Genomic DNA, 22,905 nt, shown 5'->3' with positions numbered 1-22,905 from the left:
AGAAGATTTTCAGCTCTCTATTCGCTGTACTTGGAGTTAAAATATGGAACTCTCTACCTACTGCCATCAGAACAGAAAACATCTACTTTAGCTTCAGAAAGAGGCTAAAAACCTTTTTCTTCTCAAAGACTGCTTCATAACAATCCATTAACTTCTACCTCCTTGTATTGACTTAATCAGTAAACTGCTGCAGACTAAACTGAAACCGGATATTCAATGCCGGTCGCCGGATATGGCCTGGCATTGAATATCCAGGGTCAGTGCGGCGGCAGCTAACTGCCTGCTGCTGGCTGAAATTGGGGGGGGGGGGGGGGGGGGGGGTGGAGTTTGAAAACAGACTAGATTGGCTTGGGAATTCCAGCGACGTAAGCTCCCCAAAAATATGGTCCATTGTCCTTCTGTGGAAGAAGGAGTTGCTGCTTTAGTGTAGAAACTTAACATACAGTGGAAAATAGCAACTGGGGAATTCCTCATTTTAAACTACCTCTCCCTCTACTCTATTTTGCCAAATCTCCACCTCCCCCAAACTGCCCAAGCTGCATAAACTACCCCTTGTGACTGCCCCACCATCCCACAAGCTACCCCCTGCAACTACCCTCCCCCACAATGCAAACCACCCTTTTCATATGTCCCATTACCACACAACAGCACCAACTCACAAAGACTTTCCTCAACTGCCTTTATATATATAAATAAATATATATATATATATATACTAGTAAAAGAAGCCCGTTTCAGAGCAAATGAAACGGGCGCTAGCAAGGTTTTCGTCGCCAACCCCTTCGTTGTTCTGCCATTGCTCCGCCCCCAACATCATGACGTTTGATGCGAGGGCGGGGCCAGGAGCGATTTCCCACCCCCCTGCCTCCCTCCCTGCCAACCCCTTCGTTGTTCTGCCATTGCTCCGCCCTCGGGGGCGGGGCCCGGAGAGATTTTGGTGGCTTCACCACCACGAACCTTCGAACCTTTTTGAAGGAAGTCAGAGCTTGGCTTCACTGACGTCAGTGTCCTCAGAACGTTGAGGGTGAGTTTTATTATAGTAGATATATATATATATATATATATATATATAAGAGAGAGAGAGACATGGCAGGAACTCAGTCTGACTAGTAAATTACTTTGGTTACTAGCCAACTGAAAATTTGGCTTGGAAACCTCAGTGATTCAGTATTTTTATTTATTTATTTTTTTATATATAATACAGCAGGGTTCCATGCAGATAGCCACCTTTGGCTAGAAAACGGATATACTCTTACTGGATCTGTCTGTGCTGAAGGTGTGACTGTTCTTCGGGAGCAGCAGAGGTTTCTCTCCTTCCCTCCAGTCTGCTGTGAGAGATTGCTGGCAGAGCAAACACCTCACAAGCCTGGGCGAGCAGGCTGAACTGGGGGTTGTCAGGGAATTGCGGGCAGGGTGAGGCTGGCTGGCTTTCCCATGTGTGCACACCCATCCTGCTGTAATCCCTTCTGAGGAAGTAAAGTGGTGTTTGTGTGTATGGCTGTATTTATGGGGGAGACAAGAGTTTGCATGGCTTGGCTAACAGTGCTACAGATCTGTTCTCATACCGTCCCTTGTTACATGTAAGGAAATAAGGATACTCAGGCCCTTATACATTTATTCATACATCCTCACACAGGTCTATGTATATGCGCATTAGATATGAATAGATATGAATGGGCTGGAGTGTAAATTTTAAGGGACTTCAATGTTAGCTTCAGAACTTAGTACAAGAAGAGTGCTGGGCACACTTCTACGGTCTGTGCCCTGAGGATGGCAAGGACAAATCAAACTCGGTTTTACATATAAAGTATCGTATACCATGTAAAATGAGTTTATCTTGTTGGGCAGACTGGATGGACCATACAGGTCTTTATCTGCCGTCATTTACTATGTTACTATGTTACACATTCTTTCTCCCTATTTGTTTACATACAAATATACATGGGCACACAATGCACACACCAGAGGCATGGGCCATGTCCCCTCCTCTTTAGAGTCATCCACTGTGGCACAGGCCCATGAGAGGAGAGCTAGAAGCACTGTCAACAGGCATTTTGCCTAGGGCTTACTTGTTAACCTCGCGCCCCACTAAAAATGTAATCCTGGCTATAGCACTGTCACACACTCATCCTGTAACTTCTGACATGTTGCTTCATGTTCAGATCAATGTTTGATAAGAGGTGGACAGATGTCACCATTAGGGATGTGCATTCATTAGAGCATATTTGATTAGTTAGTGCTGTTACTGTGATTACAAGTACTTACATGGAGTTTGTGTAGAGGAAATCCTGTTTGACTGCTAATGCTTGTAATATGTTTTTTATTTTATTTTATTATTTATTCATTTAAACAATATTTACAAGAAACATCTTGGTTAGGATAGAGTCAATAATAGGAATTACACCAGTGAATATAAGAAAAAAAGAAAAAGGGGGGAAAAAAGGTAAATCTTTACTTTTCAAAACCTTATGACTCTCAAGTCCATAAATGGAGATCCAAGATCTCGTTTATAAATCTAGGGGAGAAATATAACACAGGAACTAATTAAACGGCAATTCTTGCTCTGCTAAGAAATTGTACATCTTCTTCTTAGTGCTTCTCCATTTTAACTGAGGTTATCAGTGTTGAAACGTGGACAGGTTCAGTAAACATGTATTTTTTACCCCCAAGCCTTATTATGCACTTGCAGGGGTACCTTAAAAAGAAGGTACCCCCCAAGTGCAAAACCTCCGGCTTAAGGAGCAAAAATGGTTTCCTCCATCTTCTTGTCTCCTTAGAGACATCAGGAAATAGCATTATTCTTAAACCCCAAAAGGGTTTCTCTTTATTTTGGAAAAACAGACGGAAAGTCCAGTTCTTATCAGGCATCAATGCGACAGTCGCCACCAAAGTAGCGGCCATCGCCAAGCCAGAGTCAGAAGTCTCAAGCAAAAGAGAGACATCTATCGGTTTTTCTTGATTCAATTTTTTTCCTGGGACATAATATACTTGTGAAAAGGGTAGAAAATCCTTTTCTAAGATATTCAAAACTTCAGAAAAATAACGTTTCAACATATCCAAGGGAAGAACATTTGGTAACTTAGGAAAATTGACAAATCTCAGGTTATGATTTATCAAATATTTCCATTTTTTGCCTGATATTCGTCACATCTTTTAACATCGTAGTTTGTATTGTTTCCAACTTCATAACCCTTTGATCAATTTTTTTCTACTTTTTCATTCAAAACTTTAGTCTCTTCTTCCTTTTTTTGCAATTCCATTTCAATATGCTTTACTTTTGGTAAAACCTCATTAACTTGTTTAAGGAAAAGCTGTCCCAGGTTAGACATTAAGTCCCACAAAACATCTAGAGTCACTTCTTTTGGTTTTACTGCTAACTCTTTAGGAAGTTCAAACCTTGCTGAAGACTGCTCACGATCTTCACTTCGACTCTCAGTTTCTCTCCCTTCGTTTCCCACCGGCACTGTGGGCAGACTGCCCTCCATTCCCTCCTCAGATAGAATCGACGCTGCTCCCCGGCGTTCTCCTGGGTCCGTGCCTTCTTCCCCAAGGGGGACCCTGTTGGGTCAGAGAGGAAGGAACTTGCGCCGAGGGGTTCGCACTGCGGGGCTCAAAGTTGTTTCGAGACCGGGGGAAGCCGAAATCTCCCTTTCACCGGCGTTCCCTACCGGTGGCATTCCACATTCAGGTACAGCTGCTCGTGACCTCAAAAATTGGTCAATTGGACCTGGTAAACGCGGGGAAGCTCTGCCCACTATTCTCCCCCTACGCTTCGGCATCTTGAGAGCGAGGTTCGGAGCGTCCTAACAGAGCGACGCCATCTTGGATCTCTTATGCCCTGCTTGTAATATGTTGTTGAAACAGTAGTACTTTTTGTACAGGAATTTTGTTCTGATCAATAAAGGCTTCTTATAAATTGAAAAACAAAACAGTGCACTGTAAGTTACCACATGTGTAAAATATTTTATTAACATGAATGTGTAAAATAAACCGAAGAAATGTTTGAAAATTAGGAGGAGTCTGAAGATGCCCGTGGTAGTTTAAAAAAATGGACTCACTAGACATCTCCATTATGAGTGGTTCCCTGGTTACCCCAAAAGGATCTGCTTGGGATAATTAGGAGGGTTCTGAAGGGGATTAGTTACCCCCTTGCCACCTGGTACACGATTCATACTAAATTTTTCCCAGATCAGCTCTATGATCTCCAAACAGCTGTGCAATATGCCCTCCCCCCTTTCCCCCCAGGGACTCGGTGTACAGTGTACAGACGATGGGCTATCAATGGCTTATGTACCATGGGACAGTTGTGGAAGGAGAGTGAATTTGTGTCCTTTACAGACTTACAAGGTGAATATGGCTTAACAGTGAGGTAAAATTTTCATTATAGTCAGGTTCGGGACTTGATTCGTTGCAAAGCCAAGGGGGAATTAAGCTTGGAGGAAACCCTTTTGGAAAGGGCATTGAGAGGAGAGGGAGGTAAGGGGAGTATATCTTGCTTCTATTTAGCTTTACTAATATATCATACTCCCCTTCAAAAGTATATCTTCAAATGGGAAGAAGACTTGGGTACTATTTATTCCCCAGAATGCTGGGAAAATGGGTTTAAGTACCTGTTGAAAGTTGCTAGTTGCCATTGCTAGTTGTCTTGTTGAAAATGATTTTAAAATGTATCACTGGTATACTCCTGTGAGGTTGTTGAAAATGTTTCAAATGGCCTCTGATCTATGCTGGAGAGAATGTGATGGCCAGGGGGATTTCTACCACCTTTGGTGGACCTATCTGAAGGTCCAGCTGTATTGTAATTCCATCCTGAATACTTTACATGTCTTGATGAGTGGTTCATTCATATGTTGTCCTATTTGATGAGAGGTGGACAGATGTCACCATTAGAGATGTGCATTCATTAGAGCATGTTTGATTAGTTAGTGTCCTTTAAAAACATTAGTGCAGTAACCAGAATTGCACACAGTATTCGAGATGTGGTCACACCATGGAGCGATACAAAGGCGTTATAATGTCCTCATTTTTGTTTTCCATTCCTTTCCTAATAATATCTAACACTCTATTTTCTTTATTTGCCGCCGCCACACACTGAGCAGAGGGTTTCAACCTGTCATCAACGATGACATCTAGAGCCCTTTCCTAGTCAGTGACTGCTAATGTGGAACCTTGTATCATTTAACTATAGTTTGGGTTCCTCTTTCCCACGTGTATCACTTTGCACTTGCTGACATTAAATGTCATCTGCCATTTGGATGCCCAGTCTCCCATTCTCGTAAGGTCCTCTTGTAATTTTTCACAATCCTCTTGCAATTTAACAACTTTGAATAATTTTGTGTTGTCAGCAAATTTAATTACCTCACTAGTTACTCCCATCTTTAGATCGTTTATAAATATGTTTTTAAAAACACCACACAGCACAGACTCCTGGAGAACCCCACTATCTACTCTTCTCCATTGAGAATACTGACCATTTAACCTCTGTTTTCTATTTTTTAACCAGTTTTTAATCCACAATAGAACACTACCTCCTATCCCATGACTCTCCAACTTCCTCTGGAAGGTACTTTGTCAAATGCCTTTTGAAAATCCAGATACACAATATCAACTGGCTCACCTTTATCCACTTGTTCACCCCTTCAAAGAAATGTAGTAGATTGGTGAGGCAAGATTTCCCTTCACTAAATCCATATTGGCTTTGTCTCATTAATCCATGCTTATGAATATGCTCTGTAATTTTGTTCTTTATAATAGCCTCTACCATTTTGCCCGGCACTGACGTCAGGCTCACTGGTCTATAATTTCCCGGATCACTTCTGGAACCTTTTTTAAAAATCAGCGTTACATTGACCACCTGCCAATCTTCTTGTACCACTCTTGATTTTAAAAATAAATTACATACTACTAACAATAGTTCTGCAAGTTAATTTTTCAATTCTGTCAGCACTCTGAGCTGAATGCCATCCGATAAAAACGATAATTTGTCAAATTGCGCCATTACATCTTTCAAGTTTATAGAGATTTGATTCAGTTTCTCTGACTCGTCAGCTTTGAATACCATTACTGATATCACTCCCAAATCTTCCTCAATGAAGACCTAAGCAAAGAATTCATTTAATCTCTCCGCTATGGCTTGTGTCTTTTCTGAGTGCCCCTTTTACCCCTGGATTGACTGCGGAGGCTGTGGCGGCCATGGTATGCATACCTGATTCAACTGCTGGACAGGGATCCTCTTCATCTTCCGCAGCAAGGTCTGGTGCTCATGGAGGATCTATGCCCCTTTTGTCTTACAGCTTGACCATTGAAAGGGCTCAGTTGAGATGAAAAGGTTATTCTGATTTGGTCATTGCTACCTTGATTCTGGCTCAGAAACACTCTATATCCATTGGGAACGTGACGGTATGGAGGACAGTCAATGTTCTTATTGTGGATTTTGTCTCTTCTCTGCTCAGGTTGCGCACATCCTAGTGTTTCTCCAGGCAGGTCTTATGAAAGGATTGGCATTGGGTTCACTAAAAGTTCAAGTTGTGGCTTTGGCCCATTTCAGGGGCCAACTACAGAAGACATCTCTTGTGGCTCACCTAGATATCTTTCAATTCTTATAGGGAATGGGCCACTTTCGGCCTCCCTTTCGTATGACGTGTCTAGAATGGAACCTTAATTTAGTCCTTCAGGCTCTGCAGAAGCCTCCTTCTGAGCCACTCCAGAAGGCCTCCTTGAAAGATCTTATGCAAAAGACAGTGTTCTTGGTGGCTGTTGCATTGGCATGTAGAATTTAAGAGTTTCAGGCTTTATTTTCTCAGGATCGCTTTCTCTTCTTTTCAGAGGTGGGGGTCTCCCTGTTCACGGTTTCTTCCTTTCTCCCAAAAGTGGTATCAGCATTTCATCTCAACCAACTGAGGAGCTTCTCAATGTGTGTAGAGTTCTCATTAGATATATGGAAGTCAGTAATGAGTTTTGCAAATCAGACAGACTGTGCTTTTTGGTAAGCAGAGGCTTGGCTTCATGGATTCCATGCCCACAATTGCTAGATAGCTGAGGGGAGACTATTGCGTTGGCTTATTTGCTTGCAGGGAAGCAGGCTCCTCAGGCCTTGTGGGCTCATTCTATGAGGCATACAACAATCATTTTATGAGACATTCAGCGACATCCTGGGTGAAGATAACCTTATTGTCTCTGGGGGATATACACAAGGCAGCGACATGGTCAATGATGCAAAACATTGCCAAGCACTACAGGGTGCATTGCAGCATTTGGAAGCCAGTTTAGGGGATTCAGCCCTCAGGGCAGTAGTGCCAGGATCCCACTCACTCTAGAGATTGCTTTTAAAACATCTCACAGTTTCTGGAATAGTGGAAAGGTCTAATGGAAAGAAAAATATCAGATAAGACCTAATTTCTCTTTACCATACCCTAGAATGGCAGATCATTGCCTGCTTCATGTCAAACCCTTGGAGATCAAGGTGGAACATCATAAACTGTCAACTTATCTTTTTACGGCAAGGAAATTGGCTCTTGCACAAGCTTAGAAACAGCCTTCCTTGCCCTCTATAGCACGAATAATGCAAAAATGTGACTGTATTTTTCAAATGTCAAAATTGATGGCACTGAGACATGGGAACAAAAAAGAAGGAAAAAAAATCTCACGTAAACATGAACAACAGAAGAAAAGAGTGAGGCGGATCCAAAGAGGATAAAAAATATATAAAACCTTTATTATAAAAGTCATAAAAACAACTCGACACAGCTGTGTTTCAGCACAAAGGCTTACCTCAGGGGATCAAACAAATGTGTTGGGTTGTGGTAAAGAAACGTGGCTTTAAAAAAGATGTTAAGATCCTGGCTATATGAAACGTCGTGTCTTCCCAAAGGAGAAACCGCTCTGCGATGCCACATCTTGCCGAAAAACCGATGACATGATAAATGCAAATCTTCTGTGGCACTTAGACATGGACATATAGCTAAATTTTATAAAGTCTGAAGTATGTATGAGAATAGGTGGGCCTCACCGAGGTAGAGGCTATAGTAAGAAATACTTTGTCATTGAGACACCGTTGTTCAAGTGTCTCATCTTTTGGATTTACATGATGTTGGTGTCTTGATATTTGGACACCATACATACTGTGGGTGTAGGGTGAGGGAGGGATAGGGAGGGGGTTTTGAAGTAGATGTGCAACTGTTTTATCGCTTGCTGTAGTTCTTTGTGAATAAATTTAAAATAGTTTTAAAAAAATGAAAATGTTGAGAAAAGGAACAGAGATTTTTGTCCTGCACATCCTTAATTGCCTTGTAGAAGAATTCTTGCTGGGTGTTGGAGTGAGAGTGTCAAAACAGGGTAAAGAAACTTTCATACTGTCCCCTACCTACCGAGTAGAGTATGCATCCAGTACATTCTTCATATACATATTGTGAGATCTTTCCTCTTTGTCAAGTACAAACACCAACTGGAGCAATTATACATCTGAAACTATGAAAACACGTGCCTAGTAAAAGAGAAAAAATGGGATGGGTATTGCTATCTATATTTCAGTTGCTTGGAGTTGGGATGGGGGGGGGGACCCGTTGTAATTTTTCATCTTTTTGAAATCTGCTCAGTGTGTGGCGGCAGCTAAAAAAGCAAACAGGATGCTAAGAATTATTAGGAAAGGGATGGTGAATAAGACCGAAAATACTATAATGCCTCTCTATTGCTCCATGGTACAACCTCACCGTGTCTTATAAAAAGATATAATGGAATTAGAAAAGGTTCAAAGAAGAACAACTAAAATGATAAAGGGGAAGGAGCTCCTCTCCTATGAAGAAAGGCTAAAGAGGTTAGAGCTCTTCAGCTTCGAAAAGAGAGGGATGAGGGGAAATATGATTGAGGTCTACAAAATCCTGAGTGGTGTAGAATGAGTAGAAGTGAATCGATTTTTTTACTCGTGCCAAAAGTACAAAGATCAGGGTACACTCAAGGAAGTTACATGAAAATACTTTTAAAGCAAATAGGAGAAAATATTTTTTCATTCAATGAATAGTTAATCTCTGGAACTCTTTGCTGGAAGATGTAGTAACAGTGGTTAGCGTATCTGGGTTGAAAAATGTTTGGACAAGTTCCTGGTTGAAAAGACCATAGTCTGCTATTGAGACAGATATGGGGAAGCTACTGCTTGCCCTGGGATTGGCAGCATGGAATGCTGCCACTTTTTGGATTCCATTGTTGGAAACAGAATACTGGGATAGATGGACCATTGGTCTGACCCCAGTATGGCTATTCTTAAGTTCTTAATCAGGGCCAGGACTAGGATGTGGTGAATGGGATGACTACCCCTCTTTCCTTTCCTTAGGTCTCCACCTACCCCATCCTCTTGAGTGGAAAGGGCCACTTTGTGGGTTACTCACATCAATCCCCCACCTGGTGTGTATTCTTACAAGCTGGCATATTTAATCAGCTGTTTGCTGCTACTGTGGATGGACCCAAATTTCCTAGTAAGAGCTGCGAGATTGATCTCACAGCAGCAGGGGGTGATGCCTGCTACTAGTAGGGATGAACAGCAGAGGTGGTATCAAGTTGTATAATGAGTAGTAGTCTGCTCATTCTGGGAGAAGAGGGAGGGTGGAAAACTGAGGGAAGCAGAGCTTGGGAAGGATAGGCCAGGGTGAGAAGGGAGGGAATATCATTTTGGGGGAGGAAGGGTTTGAGAAGGGGATAATATATTCAGGATGAGAGAGGGTTAAAAGGTTTAAAGTGTGTCTGGAAGGAAAGAGTGAGAAAAGTGAAGTGCATGCAGAAAGAGAAGGATAGGTAGACCAAGGAATAATATCTGAAGGAGAGAGAGAGAGAGTCACTGTCTGTAGAGAAGAAAATGGAAGTACAAAGGGGGAGAGAGTATCTTATTTAATATTGGAAAAAAACTATTAGATGTGATACTGTAAAAACATTTGTTGAAACTTCTTACCCTGCTATCTGAATTCGGCGTTGGAGGCTATGTCTTAGAATGGTTTAGGGAATTTCTGTCTTGTCGGTCCTATCGGGTCAAAGTCCTTTCCTCTATCTCAACGCCTTGGAGATCCCACTGTGGAGTCCCTCAGGGCTCCCCACTGTCACCTACCCTATTTAATATTATGATGTCTCCACTTGCTGCGGAACTATCCAACCATGGCCTGCACCCGTACATATATGCAGATGATGTAACTATCTACATTCCCTTCCGATCTTCTGTAACTGAAATCTCTGACGCCATACAGAATAGTTTTGCCATCAAGGCCAGCTGAGCGAGCGCATTTAAGTTCAAGCTAAACAAAGAAAAAAACCCAGTGTATCATTCTCTCCTCCCAGTTCACTAAATCTATCCCAGGCACGATTTCTGCACTGGGCTTCTCCATCCCTATTGCAGATAAACTGAAGCTCCTTGGTGTCATTCTGGATTCCCACCTGTCCCTCGACCTTCAGGTATCAGCTATTATGAAGAGAATGTTCCTCTCCATGCGCTCGCTCAAACGTATCAAGCAGTTCCTTCCGTTTGACCTTTTCTGGACTCTAATCCACTCTCTAGTGTTGAGCCACTTTGACTACTGCAATTGGATTTACACCGGATGCAAAAAACACACCCTTAAGAAACTCCAGATGGCGCAAAATACGGCGGCGAGATTTGGTAAATCTCGGTTTGAAGCAGCAAAACCTCTGAGAGAGAAGCTCCACTGGCTCCCAATGAAGGAACGTATTGAATTCAAAATCTGTGCTGTCACTCTCAAGATCATATACGGGGATGCTCCAGTTTATATGTTCAGCCTGATTGACCTCCCTCCTAGAAATTCCATAAAGCTGTCTCGCACTTATCTTAATCTCCACTATCCTAACTGCAGGAATCTCAGATACAAATTGCTCTTCGCCTCCACATTTTGCTTTGTGAGCCCTTGTTTCTGGAATGCTGTACCATCATCATTACATAGTAACATAGTAGATGACGGCAGAAAAAGACCTGCACGGTCCATCCAGTCTGCCCAAGAAATGTGCCACTTTTTGTGTATACCTTACCTTGATTTGTACCTGTCTTTTTCAGGGCACAGACCGTACAAGTCTGCCCAGCACTATCTCCGCCTCCCACCATCGGCTCTGGCACAGACCGTATAAGTCTGCCCAGCACTATCCCCGCCTCCCAACCACCAGCCCCGCCTCCCACCAGCGGCTCTGTTATCCAATCTTGGCTAAGCTCCTGAGGATCCATTTCTTCTGAACAGGATTCCTTTATGTTTATCCCACGCACGTTTGAATTCCGTTACCGTTTTCATCTCCACCACCTCCTCCATTAAAAGAGACTGCCGACCACATTCTGTTTAAGAAATTCCTCAAGACTTATCTCTGTGACAGAGCCTACTCCACTGTTACTTAACTGCCTGCCGTCCCTCATTTGTTTCCCCTGCTGTTTCCCACCCCATGTTGATCCCTATTCTTTGTTCCACCCTGAATTAGTATGTTGTTATTTCTTTAACTGCTGTTAGCCACATAGAGCCTGCTATGTTGGGAATATGTGGGATATAAATGTTCTAAATAAATAAATAAACTAAATGTTACCTTGTTTAAAAAAAAAAAAACCTTAAAAAACTTCATGAATTACTTTTAAATAAAGTGCGTGCTCCGAAAGAGTCTAGTCCTATCCTGAATCTCCCAGTCCTTCTGATGAAACGAGTACACACAGGGCCTTATGTACCATAGGCCAAAAGTAGGAGAAAATATTTAGTATGGGTTTCCTAAATACATCCTGCAGACCCCACAAGCAGCTGGGTTTTCACAGGGCAAGGCTGAAAGTGGAGGGAGGGAGTGGCAGGGAGGGTGCAAGAAGAATGGCTGAGTGAGCAGGTGTGAAGGAGAAAGAACCTTCAGAGTAAGGAAGGGATGAGAAGAATGGAAGAGTTTCTGGAAGGGGAGGTTGGAATAAGGTAAGACGGTTTGGGAAGGAGTAGTCAGGGTTCAGAGAGAGAGTGCAAAGGGACAGTAGAATGTGGAAGCTGGGGTTAGAGATTGTGGAAATCGTATTGGAGAAGAGATGAGAGGGATCAGGAAGCTGGGTTAGAGAGAGAAGAAGAAAAGAGATGGTTGTATGGCAGGGAATGAGAGTCAGAGGAAGGTGGATAATGGTTTGTGAAGGGGTGAGGATGGAAGATTTGAGGAATTCGTGATAGGGGAATAGGAAATTCATAAAGGAGGAGAAGACAGTTGGATACTAAGGACTGAAGAGGAGAAATTTTTAAATAAAGTTAATTAATTTGTTGTATATCATGTACAGGCCTGAAAGCTATCAAAAACTAATTGAATGTAAGGACTGATAGTAGTCCTGTTATTTTTCCCTATAGTAGGAGTTCTGATGCTCTGGGCCTTGTGTGCAATATTTATAGTGCTGTATTATAGGTTGGATTGTTGCAGTTTCAGTTATGGGAGTTTGTGCTGTTATGGAAAGTTTGCTATATATTTCTGATTGTCTGCAGGTCTTTTTTGTTATTTTAGAAAGCGTTTGGTAGCAGTAGGAGCTTTTTACTGTTTGTGAGGTAACACAATTTTTTATGGCAAATTGTAAGGGGAAATATCCTAGCACAATAGCTGGGGGAATGTGGAGTGTGTGTTAGAGAACAGTAGGTGCAGTGTCACATTGAGATTCTGTATAATCCTGTTTAGATTTCAGACTTTTAGAACAATAACTTGAATGATTCAATCCATTAAAGTTGTAGTTTTACTATAGGCTGTTACTGACTGGGAGATTTCTTTATGCATAGAAGGCACTTGTGACTTATCTGGTATTGTGGTTTATAGGTAATTTAAAGGCAGGTGAAGAGGTCATGATGCGATGGGCCTGATGTGTGAAATTGTCATTTTGGCTCCCCCCCCCCCCCCCCCCCATTGCTGCTCCTAATTTTTCTGCTCAGAGAGGACACTGGTCTGCTGGCCTCCCTTCCTCACTGTGAAGGACAGATCATCTGGCTTTAACAGGTCCTGAGGAAAACCATTGCTCCATGCAGCTCCCCCCCCCTCACAAATTTGTGGGCAGTGTACTCCTGAGGGAGAAAAAGCTGGTTCGGGCTCTAGTCTTAATTGTGTAAATCTCCAGGAGACAGTCTCATACTATCTAGTCTCCCTGTCCCCCCCCCCCCCCAAAAAAAAAAAACCAAAAAACTAATGTGCACGTTTCCACTTTAGAAAGCATCAAGACATGGTGGCCCTCCTGTGCCAGCCCACAGCTGTAATTGTGTCCCAGATTTTGGCTTGTTAAAGAACCACAGTGATTAAGCTTAGAAGCAGTCACAGCTTAATCAGTTTTGGACAACTCATATGTTCCTTCATCTGATTCATTTGTGCAGGACATACTTAGCAGAGAAATAAAGAGCATTGGGAGGGAGGAGGAGGAGGAAAAGAAGGAGGTGGTAGCTCTTGCTGGTTTCAGACAAAGGGGGCTGGCAGGGCTGACCCATGGCACAAAGCAGAGCCTCAGACTTGTGGCTGTGTCCCACTCATTTCCTGCATTCCACAACCAGAAACTTCAGCAGAAAAGATACAGACATCTGGCATCCTGCAACTGCTACCCAGGGTTTAGCTTGCTGTCATATGGTGATCTCCCCTCATTCACTATGGAGCAACACCTCTCTACAGGGATCAATGATAACGCTCCAGGATAGTCCTCCTGCCTATATACTACCAAAGAGTACATCTTGTCTTACCCCTTCACAATAACTGGACAGAGGCAGTTTGTTCCAGAGTGTAGGAGCTATCAAACTGATAAAGAGTTTCGGATGCAATTGATGATGCGAAGGAACAGCCATAAGGTTTTGAAATTATGAGCAAAGAGTTTGGATTGGTGTATGGGGTAATAACATAATGAAAAGGAAAAAAAGGCAACCCAGAATTATAATGGGCCTTGTGACATCTAAGAGAATGCAACACAGTTGTTTCAGGGAGCAAATAGCTAACCAGAACAAAGTATAATTATAATAATAACAGAACTTATACTGTGCTCAAGCCTTGCAGTTCAGAGCAAATAGCAAACTTAGGGCCCTGTTTACTAAAGTGTGATAACGTTGTTAGCACACTCTAAAAATTAGCGTGCGCTAACACTAGAGACACCCATAGGAATATAAGGGTGTCTCTAGCATTAGCACGTGCTAAAAACACTATCGTGCCTACAGCATGGCTTAGTAAACAGGGCCCAAAGTACTCCATTTACAGAGGCATGGTTGTGTTTTTAGTTCGCATTATATTCCTATGTGCATCTTAGTGTTTAGTGCACGTGAAATTTTAGCGCACTCTAAAAACGTTAGGTGCCTTTGTGAAAGACCACCTTAAGAAGCTGGCTATATCCAGGAAAATACAGTGATCCTTAATATCAATATATATATATATATATATATATATATATATATATATATATATATATATATACACACACACTAAACAAGAATATCAGTATGATATAAAAGCTACAACATATTTCTTAAAATCTCTTTATATAATTTGTTCATCTGCGTCCCTGGATGGCTGGCTGGGTTCATAACCATATGCAAATAAGCTTACTTCAGCTCGCCTCCAGCATTAGAGGAGGGTGGGATGCTGAGAGGGAACGAAAGGGAAGGCTGGAGCAACGCGAGCCGAGCCTGCCACCGCTGCAACCTGAGGTAAAAGGAAAGTTTTAAAGGCAGGGCGGCAGGAAGGAAAAGAGGGCTGTTGTGGGCGACGAGGGCGGGAAGGTGAGGGCTGGGGTTGAACTCAACTGTGGGTGCTTAAAAGTGGGGCAGGTGGGGGCTTGGGCGAGTCACTGGACATGGAGGGGAGGGGAGAATCACTGGACATGGAGGGGAGGGCAGGGAAGAGAGGACAAATCAAGGCAGGGTGGCAGGAAGGAAAAGAGGGCTGTTGTGGGAGACTAGGGCGGGCAGGTGAGGGCTGGGGTTGAACTCGACCTTGGGTGCTTAAAAAGGGGGCAGGTGGGGGCTGGGGCAAGTCACTGGACATGGATGGGAGGGAAGGGGAGAATCGCTGGACATGGATGGGGGGGGAGAGGAGAATCGCTGGACATGGAGGGGAGGGCAGGGGAGAGAGGAGAAATCGCTTAGACGAGAGTCACTGGACATGGATGGGATGGGATGGGTGGGGAGAATCACTGGAACATGGAGGGGAGGGCAGAGGAGAGAGGAGAAATCACTTAGATGATAGCCTTCCTAGGGACCGTTTCATTTTTTGCAAAATGGTTTTTTTTTTCCTTGTGTTTTAATATTTTGCTGAAATTCATTATAGGAGATGGAAGATCCAATCATAACCAAAATTTCTTTACCTAACTTTGCAGCTTGAAAAGCAAGAAGGTACTCAAATGCTCTTAACCTTTGTATACCTTTAGGAGGTAGATAGTAAAAATTAAAAAAAAATACTATTCTCTTTCCTATAATTCCTGGCACCTTTTGCTAATTTAAAATGTTCATAGAAGTAAATTGGTACTAGGTCATAAAGAACTTTATAAAGGGAACATGAAAATGTAAATACAATTCTCATCTCTACTGGAAGTCAATGTAATCTTTCATGAAACTGAAATATTTTATCAGACTTTTTAAGAGAGAAGAGAGGGCTTGCAGTATTTTTTAAAACTTGCTCTTTCAACCTCTTTTTTAAAATCCTGTGATATTTTAAGAGTTCTTTTGACTTTGAGATCAGAAGAATTTTCCCTTTTTTAAATGAGTTAAATAATGTATGGGACAAGGTGTCCCTCTCTTGTTGTGTGGGGGTGGCAACAACACACTGCTACCAGATGACGCCAGGTCAAGGATAGGCTTATCTGGTCCTGGTTTGATCTCATGGGATTTGAAGTTTGAATTTCCATAAGGGTCTTTGCAGTGGGATAAAAGTATAAAACCAGGAGTTGCTGAGTTATCTGCAATAGCCAGCAGCCATCTGGTAACCATACAGTGGCGCTTTTCATATTACAGATTGGAAACAGAAATTAGGTCCCGGAAGTCTTTCAGATGGGTCTGAAGATGAATTGCTGTTTGGAAAAGAGAACATGTTTGATTCTTTATAGATTAGGAGGAAGGAAGTTCATCTCACACATCACAAGAGCATCTACAGGCTGACGCCAGGGCATACTTGGACAGGGTACTGTAGGAAGCTATTCAGTCTTCTAGGCCAAAGTACTATTGCTGAAGTGCCTAGGCCAGGAAGGGAGTGGGGGTCTCTGTTCAGGAAACTATCTGGAGATTGTGAATTTAAGCTCATACCACCTCACTCTCAAGCCCCTATCTTCCCAAAATAAATGGCATTGAGTGGGGTTAGACCGTTAGAGAACGTTCCTGCTGGGCTGGAAGACTTAGGTATGAATGGATTTTTGAGGAGAAATTTCTCACATGTAATTGTTTTCTACAGGGATTTCAGAGGATTCCAAAGTGGAAGCTCCAGCTTTCACAGATGCTGTCAGAATGTACCGTCAGTCGAAGGATCAATACGGGACTTGGGACATGCTTTGTGGTAATGAAGTCCAGGTGAGAATGGGGATGTGTGAAGTCTGGGGTGCCCCCTTTTCAAGACGAACAATAACATGAGCTGAGCTTGCAGACACTGGCAGTCAAAAGGGGAGGGGGGCGCAATTGAAAGTAGCCCATATAGATTGCATTGCTTCGTACCTGCATATTTTGCATTTGCTTTTTTTTGTGGACAGCTGGTCTAGGCCACATCGGTGCATATGCCATTTTGAAAGTTAAACATATGCACGTTTTCTCCCTTGCCCTCTGAAAATTTTTCTTTCTATTGCACCAAAAGAGTTTGCATTATGGAAGTCTACACTTATCTTTGAAGTAAGGGGTGCAATTTGAACTTGGAGCAATCAAGCCATAACTCCTTAGTTACCTGACTCAGTGACTCAGAAACATAAATAATACAAGGTGTTCTTTAGTCCAGTGAAAACCTTACTGCCAGAAACAGCGGGTCAGGTGCACGTGTTGTGAGTCATGTTGTGTTAGGACACCTGGTCCGCTGTTGCTGATCCTAAGTGTATTCAGTACTGAAAGATGGAGTGGGGGACAGGCTTGGATGGTACAGAGCCTCCCTGTATTGATAAGCTTCCTGTCCCCATGTAAGAAATGACTGGGCTGATTTATACGCAGAGATCCCACATGTGCTCTGCAGGCTGAGTCAGGGATAGGCCTAGTGAGCTTTGATCAATTAGGTTCCTCACGTTGATTGTTGGTAGCTGCACCTCTGCACTGACAGCGAAGCAGTCCTGTGGAAGGAGAGGTGAGCGAGAGGAAAGTGTCAGACTTGTGAGTTCTTGTACCAAGTAGAGCACTGCTGAGCCCGGTACTCGGACCAGAATCTGCTTGACAGCTGGACAACCCCGGGTTTCACCTGCACTGACCGCTGTTCCCCAGAGGTTGAGCCCCTAGGTGCGGGCAGCCTGCAGGACTTACGGGACGGAGCTGGAAGCAGGGTGATGAGTGTATCAGCCAGGCAGGCAGCAGGTCAAGAGAGTAATCCAAGTACAAGCTCCAGTCAGTAGGCAGGCAAGAGAGTAATCCAGGTATAGGCAAGTCAGTAGGCAGGCAAGAGAGTAATCCAGGTACAGGCGAAAGTCAGTAGGCAGGCGGCAGGCAAGAGAGTAAACCAGGTACAGGCGAAGGTCAGTAGGCAGGCGGCAGGCAAGAGAGTAAACCAGGTACAGGCGAAAGTCAGTAGGCAGGCGGCAGGCAGAAGGGTAATCCAGGTACAGGCAAAGTCAGCAACGAGGGACCAGTAGATAAGAAGCAGACTACAGTGTTAGAAACACCTACCAAAGTAGAAGCCGAAGCATGGAGTCCATGGAGAGCTCAGCTGAAAGTGCTGGCGTATGACATCAGCAGGGAGAAAGGGCACAGCCATAGGACAAGAGCAGGGGAAGGAGGAACCGGAAGACCAATAGGAGAGAAGCAAAGGAAGCCAGGCAGAGGAAGAGCAGACCCAGGTGGGTGGAAGGAAAGCAATCAAAGAGCCTGGAAGCCAGGCAGAGAGAGAGCAGAAACAGGTGCATGGAAGCAAAGCAATTAAGGAGCCTGCAACCACCGCTCTCTGAACAAACCCAGAGAGGACTACACACACATGGCTCAGGCAGTGCCAGTCAAGTGTTGACAGGACCCCACACAGCCCGAGGACGCCGCTTGCATTGAGGTAGGGGACATGACAGAAAGAGATAAATAGGTAATGGATTTTTTCCATTTTCTGCAGATTTTAAGCAATCTGGTGATGGAAGATTTGATCCCGGACCTGAAGAATGTGATTGGTCCAAAGTTAAAGGGCAAATCCCATGAAAGACAGCGAGCTTGGTTACTGGTGAGTGGGACAGGGATGGGATACTGATGAATGGGGTGGGGAAAGGAGGAACAGAGTGAGAATGTATCGAGCAAACACCTTTGTTTATCATGAGATTGTGCAAGACGTTACTGGCAGTTTGTTTTACAAGATGAACTGGTTCCTGTCTTGGGGTTCTCACTAAAAATATGCTTGGCGATACTATTTTTAGCCACATATATCACTTTGAAAATTGATCTTTGTACGATATTCCACATTCTTCTCAAGTGTGCATGAAACCTATGTAGAAGATGCAAATGCAACCAAGTTAATATTCAGCCGCCGCGTGAGTTAAATCTTAAGCGTTAACTTTTAAACACCATGGGGAGTAACCACAGGCTTACAAACAGAGTTTCAAAGAAAAATTCCTGATGAAGTTTTGTTTGAAAATGAGGGTTGGCAACAGTAAAATTATGTGTGGGAATTTCAAAAGTGAAATCTATTTTGGCTGCTGGCTGTGCCCTCCCTCTGTGGTGGGGGTCCTCTGCTTTTGCGGTGGGGCTACTTTGACCCCCAGAATGGAGAAGGCAGTTTCCAGCCTTGATTTACCAGGATAACTACTATTTTTTTTGCAAATTATCCCTTAAGAGACTGGTCAGCATCTTTCAGTTGAGTTTGTAACCAAAGCCTCTTTTTTTTTCTTCATTTCTTGGATAAATTTATTTCTGCGTGTGCATGCGTAGGTAAGTGGGAACTAGGGCTCTTCTGTGTATGTGGAGGTAGTGCTCTAGAAGTGGATTCTGCATTATTACTTAGTACATGCCTTTTGCAAATCTGAACTCATGGTAAGTTAAGTTCAAGTATGTGAGTTATTTTGAGGTGGCTTGCTCAAAGTCACAGTGCCAGTGTGGAAGAAGCGGGATTTCAATCCTGGCTTCTCTGTTTTGTAATTTGCTTCTCTAACCACAAAGCTACTTCTCAACAGCACAGCTCGTGGTTCAACTTAGTGCCTGAGATCTGTGTAACTAAAAGTGCTTGCTGGACGTCCTTCAGGGTGTGAACCTCCAGCTCAGTGTGAAGTAAGAAGGGAAACCCACTTTCATTTCTCCCTGAGTCAGGATTGTACTCCTGGCCAACAGATAGTTGGTATTTTTAGTTGCGTGACAGCTTGAGATGAGATCAGAGGAAAAGGAAATACTTATCTCTTGATCACGTCTGTGCCTAGTTACTCTGGTGATAGTTATATGTGAATCCTGCAGAACACAAATCAGAAATCTTCAGAAACAGAAACCCCATGGCTAGAGAGGAAGGGGTACGGTTTTGGGTTGACTATCTTGCAGATGCAGTGTTGACTCTGGCCGGCCAGTAGAATTTCATCATATAGAGCCAATAGGGGAGTCTTGCTTATAAGGCAGATGAATGGCCATGAATTGGGACCTTGCTATGTGCACAGGATAGATGTTCAGTTGGGGGGTTGGATCTGCTTGGACAGAGGTTCCAGAATTGAAACTGTTTGCTGCTTAGTATGGTGAGGTGGGGAGGAGATTGTGAAGGGTAGATATCCAGCAGCTGGATTTTAAAAACCCACAAAAATACAAGAACTATAACCATAACTGTAATACCCGCTGATCTCCGTGCATAATGTTTTTCATTGTGAAACCCTCCTTATTCTTAAGTGTGATGAAAAGAACTTCTTGTTCCTTTTAAAACTGTTTGGCCTGTGTTTGTTAATTCCCCCTTTTACAAATGGAGAAAACCAATTTACTTAGTTTTTTGGGTTGGTGATCTGGGAGCTACTTTCTGCTTCTTGGAACTGGCAGCTCAGTTGGAACCAGGGCCAGGATACAACCCTGTGAGTCTTCATTTGCAGCTACCTGGTGATTTTTCTCCTGTTTAATATTCCCTAACCATATGGTCCTGAATCCTGCTATCATGAGTTACCTTTAAGCAATGAATGCTGCCTCTACTACTTCCTTAGCAGACAATACATTTTTATGTTTTAACCGTGGAGTCAGTGTAACCACCCCAGATTTTAAAGAAGGAAGAAAGCCAGGACGTACTACACATGTTAGTAATAGACCTGACAGAATCATATTTTTGATGTTGGTTTGGAGCAGTTTGTGTACAGTGAGGAGTCTTCTCTGCCCCTCCCCCCAGCTCAGCTCTGTGAGGCTAACAGAGAACAGGGAAGTGTTTGCTGAGTAAAGATTTGGACGGAGTCAGGAGGCACATCAGGAGTTGTGAGCTCATCTCCCCCTGACTCAGACTCCCCATCTGATCCTGGTGCGTCACTTACATCACTTCTCTGTGCCTTGCTTTATCCAGCAGTAATTAAGGCTTTATACTCTGCATATTTTGAATGCAATGCTTTCCTTTATTGGGAGCCATTGTAGATCTTGTAGTAATGGTCCTGCTGTATCATAACATGATTTTCTTAGTATTAATCTTGCAGCTGTGCTCTGTGTGTTTTGAAGTTTTTTCAGGATTTCTTCCTTACAGCCCATGTATATTCTGTTGAACTAGTCCACGTAGGTTAGGACCATTGACAGTACTAGCATATGAAATCGTCTCTGGGAAAGTAGCTCCTTATCCTTCTCAGTTTCCAGAGAATTTGGAACATCCTGGTTATTGCACTTGCTGTCTGATCTTCAAATGTGATCTTTTGATCCAACGTGACCCCTAGGATCTTTAGATGGCTTAGGATTGGGTAGTTGGTTCTACTTATCTCGATACTAGAAAAGGTGTCTTTGCAATATGGGGAGGTAAGCAGTTTTATTTTGAAGGCAGTTGTCCAGGACTCCAGCAGTTTGATCCATTGACTAATCTTTCCATTTATTTTGCTCAAATTATTTTCAAAGGAAACATAAACGCACACATTGTCTGTGTAAATGAAGGGTTGAAAACCTTCCTTTGCTAGGAGTTAGAAACATGACGGCAGATAAGGGCCGTATGGCCCATCTAGTCTGCCCATCCTCAATAACCACTAACTCCTTTTCCTAAGAGATCCCATGTGTCTGTCCCACACTTTCTTAAACTCTGACACAGTCTTTGTCTCCACAACCTCCACCGGGAGCCAATTCCACGCATCCACCACCCTTTCCATGAAAAAATGGAGGCTATTATTAAGAATAAAATTGCAGAGCATATACAAAAACATGGACTGATGAGACAAAGTCAGCACGGATTTAGTGAAGGGAAGTCTTGCCTCACCAATCTAATGCATTTTTTTGAGGGGGTAAGCAAACATGTGGACAATGGGGAGCCGGTTGATATTGTATATCTGGATTTTCAGAAGGCGTTTGACAAAGTGCCGCACGAAAGACTCCTGAAGAAATTGCAGAGTCATGGAATCGGAGGTAGGGTATTATTATGGATTAAGAACTGGTTGAAAGATAGGAAGCAGAGAGTAGGATTGCGTGGCCAGTATTCTCAGTGGAGGAGGGTAGTTAGTGGGGTCCCGCAGGGGTCTGTGCTGGGTCCGTTGCTTTTTAATGTATTTATAAATGACCTAGAGATGGGAATAACTAGTGAGGTAATTAAATTCGCCGATGACACAAAATTATTCAGGGTCGTCAAGTCGCAGGAGGAATGTGAACGATTACAGGAGGACCTTGCGAGACTGGGAGAATGGGCGTGCAAGTGGCAGATGAAGTTCAATGTTGACAAGTGCAAAGTGATGCATGTGGGTAAGAGGAACCCGAATTATAGCTACGTCTTGCAAGGTTCCGCGTTAGGAGTTACGGATCAAGAAAGGGATCTGGGTGTCGTCGTCGATGATACGCTGAAACCTTCTGCTCAGTGTGCTGCTGCGGCTAGGAAAGCGAATAGAATGTTGGGTGTTATTAGGAAGGGTATGGAGTCCAGGTGTGCGGATGTTATAATGCCGTTGTATCGCTCCATGGTGCGACCGCACCTGGAGTATTGTGTTCAGTACTGGTCTCCGTATCTCAAAAAGATATAGTAGAATTGGAAAAGGTACAGCGAAGGGCGACGAAAATGATAGTGGGGATGGGACGACTTTCCTACGAAGAGAGGCTGAGAAGGCTAGGGCTTTTCAGCTTGGAGAAGAGACGGCTGAGGGGAGATATGATAGAAGTATATAAAATAATGAGTGGAATGGATCGGGTGGATGTGAAGCGACTGTTCACGCTATCCAAAAATACTAGGACTAGAGGGCATGAGTTGAAGCTACAGTGTGGTAAATTTAAAACGAATCGGAGAAAATTTTTCTTCACCCAACGTGTAATTAGACTCTGGAATTCGTTGCCGGAGAACGTGGTACGGGCGGTTAGCTTGACGGAGTTTAAAAAGGGGTTAGATAGATTCCTAAAGGACAAGTCCATAGACTGCTATTAAATGGACTTGGAAAAATTCCGCATTTTTAGGTATAACTTGTCTGGAATGTTTTTACGTTTGGGGAGCGTGCCAGGTGCCCTTGACCTGGATTGGCCACTGTCGGTGACAGGATGCTGGGCTAGATGGACCTTTGGTCTTTCCCAGTATGGCACTACTTATGTACTTATGTACTTATGTACTCAGATTCATCCTAAGCCTACTTCCTCTTATGCTGTCTCGTTCCAGAGGTTTCCATCATTTGAAAAAGGCTCAGCTCCTTTACATTAACGCCACTGAGGTATT

General features: G+C 43.3%; 1 protein-coding gene across 1 annotated transcript in view; it reads left to right on the top strand.

The window, feature by feature from the left end:
* LOC115472742 (niban-like protein 1) overlaps positions 1–22,905 on the top strand; it is a 210,298-nt gene that overhangs the window by 146,057 nt on the left and 41,336 nt on the right. Inside the window, exons 6-7 of the mRNA XM_030207126.1 lie at positions 16,375–16,490; positions 18,205–18,309. Coding sequence (XP_030062986.1) covers positions 16,375–16,490; positions 18,205–18,309 — 221 coding nt within the window. The remainder of the gene's footprint in view (positions 1–16,374; positions 16,491–18,204; positions 18,310–22,905) is intronic.

Source organism: Microcaecilia unicolor, chromosome 6 (genome assembly GCF_901765095.1).
Source record: "Microcaecilia unicolor chromosome 6, aMicUni1.1, whole genome shotgun sequence".
Lineage (NCBI taxonomy): Eukaryota > Metazoa > Chordata > Amphibia > Gymnophiona > Siphonopidae > Microcaecilia > Microcaecilia unicolor.
Note: the sequence above shows the minus strand (reverse complement) of the source record. Positions and strands in the feature narration are given on the sequence as shown.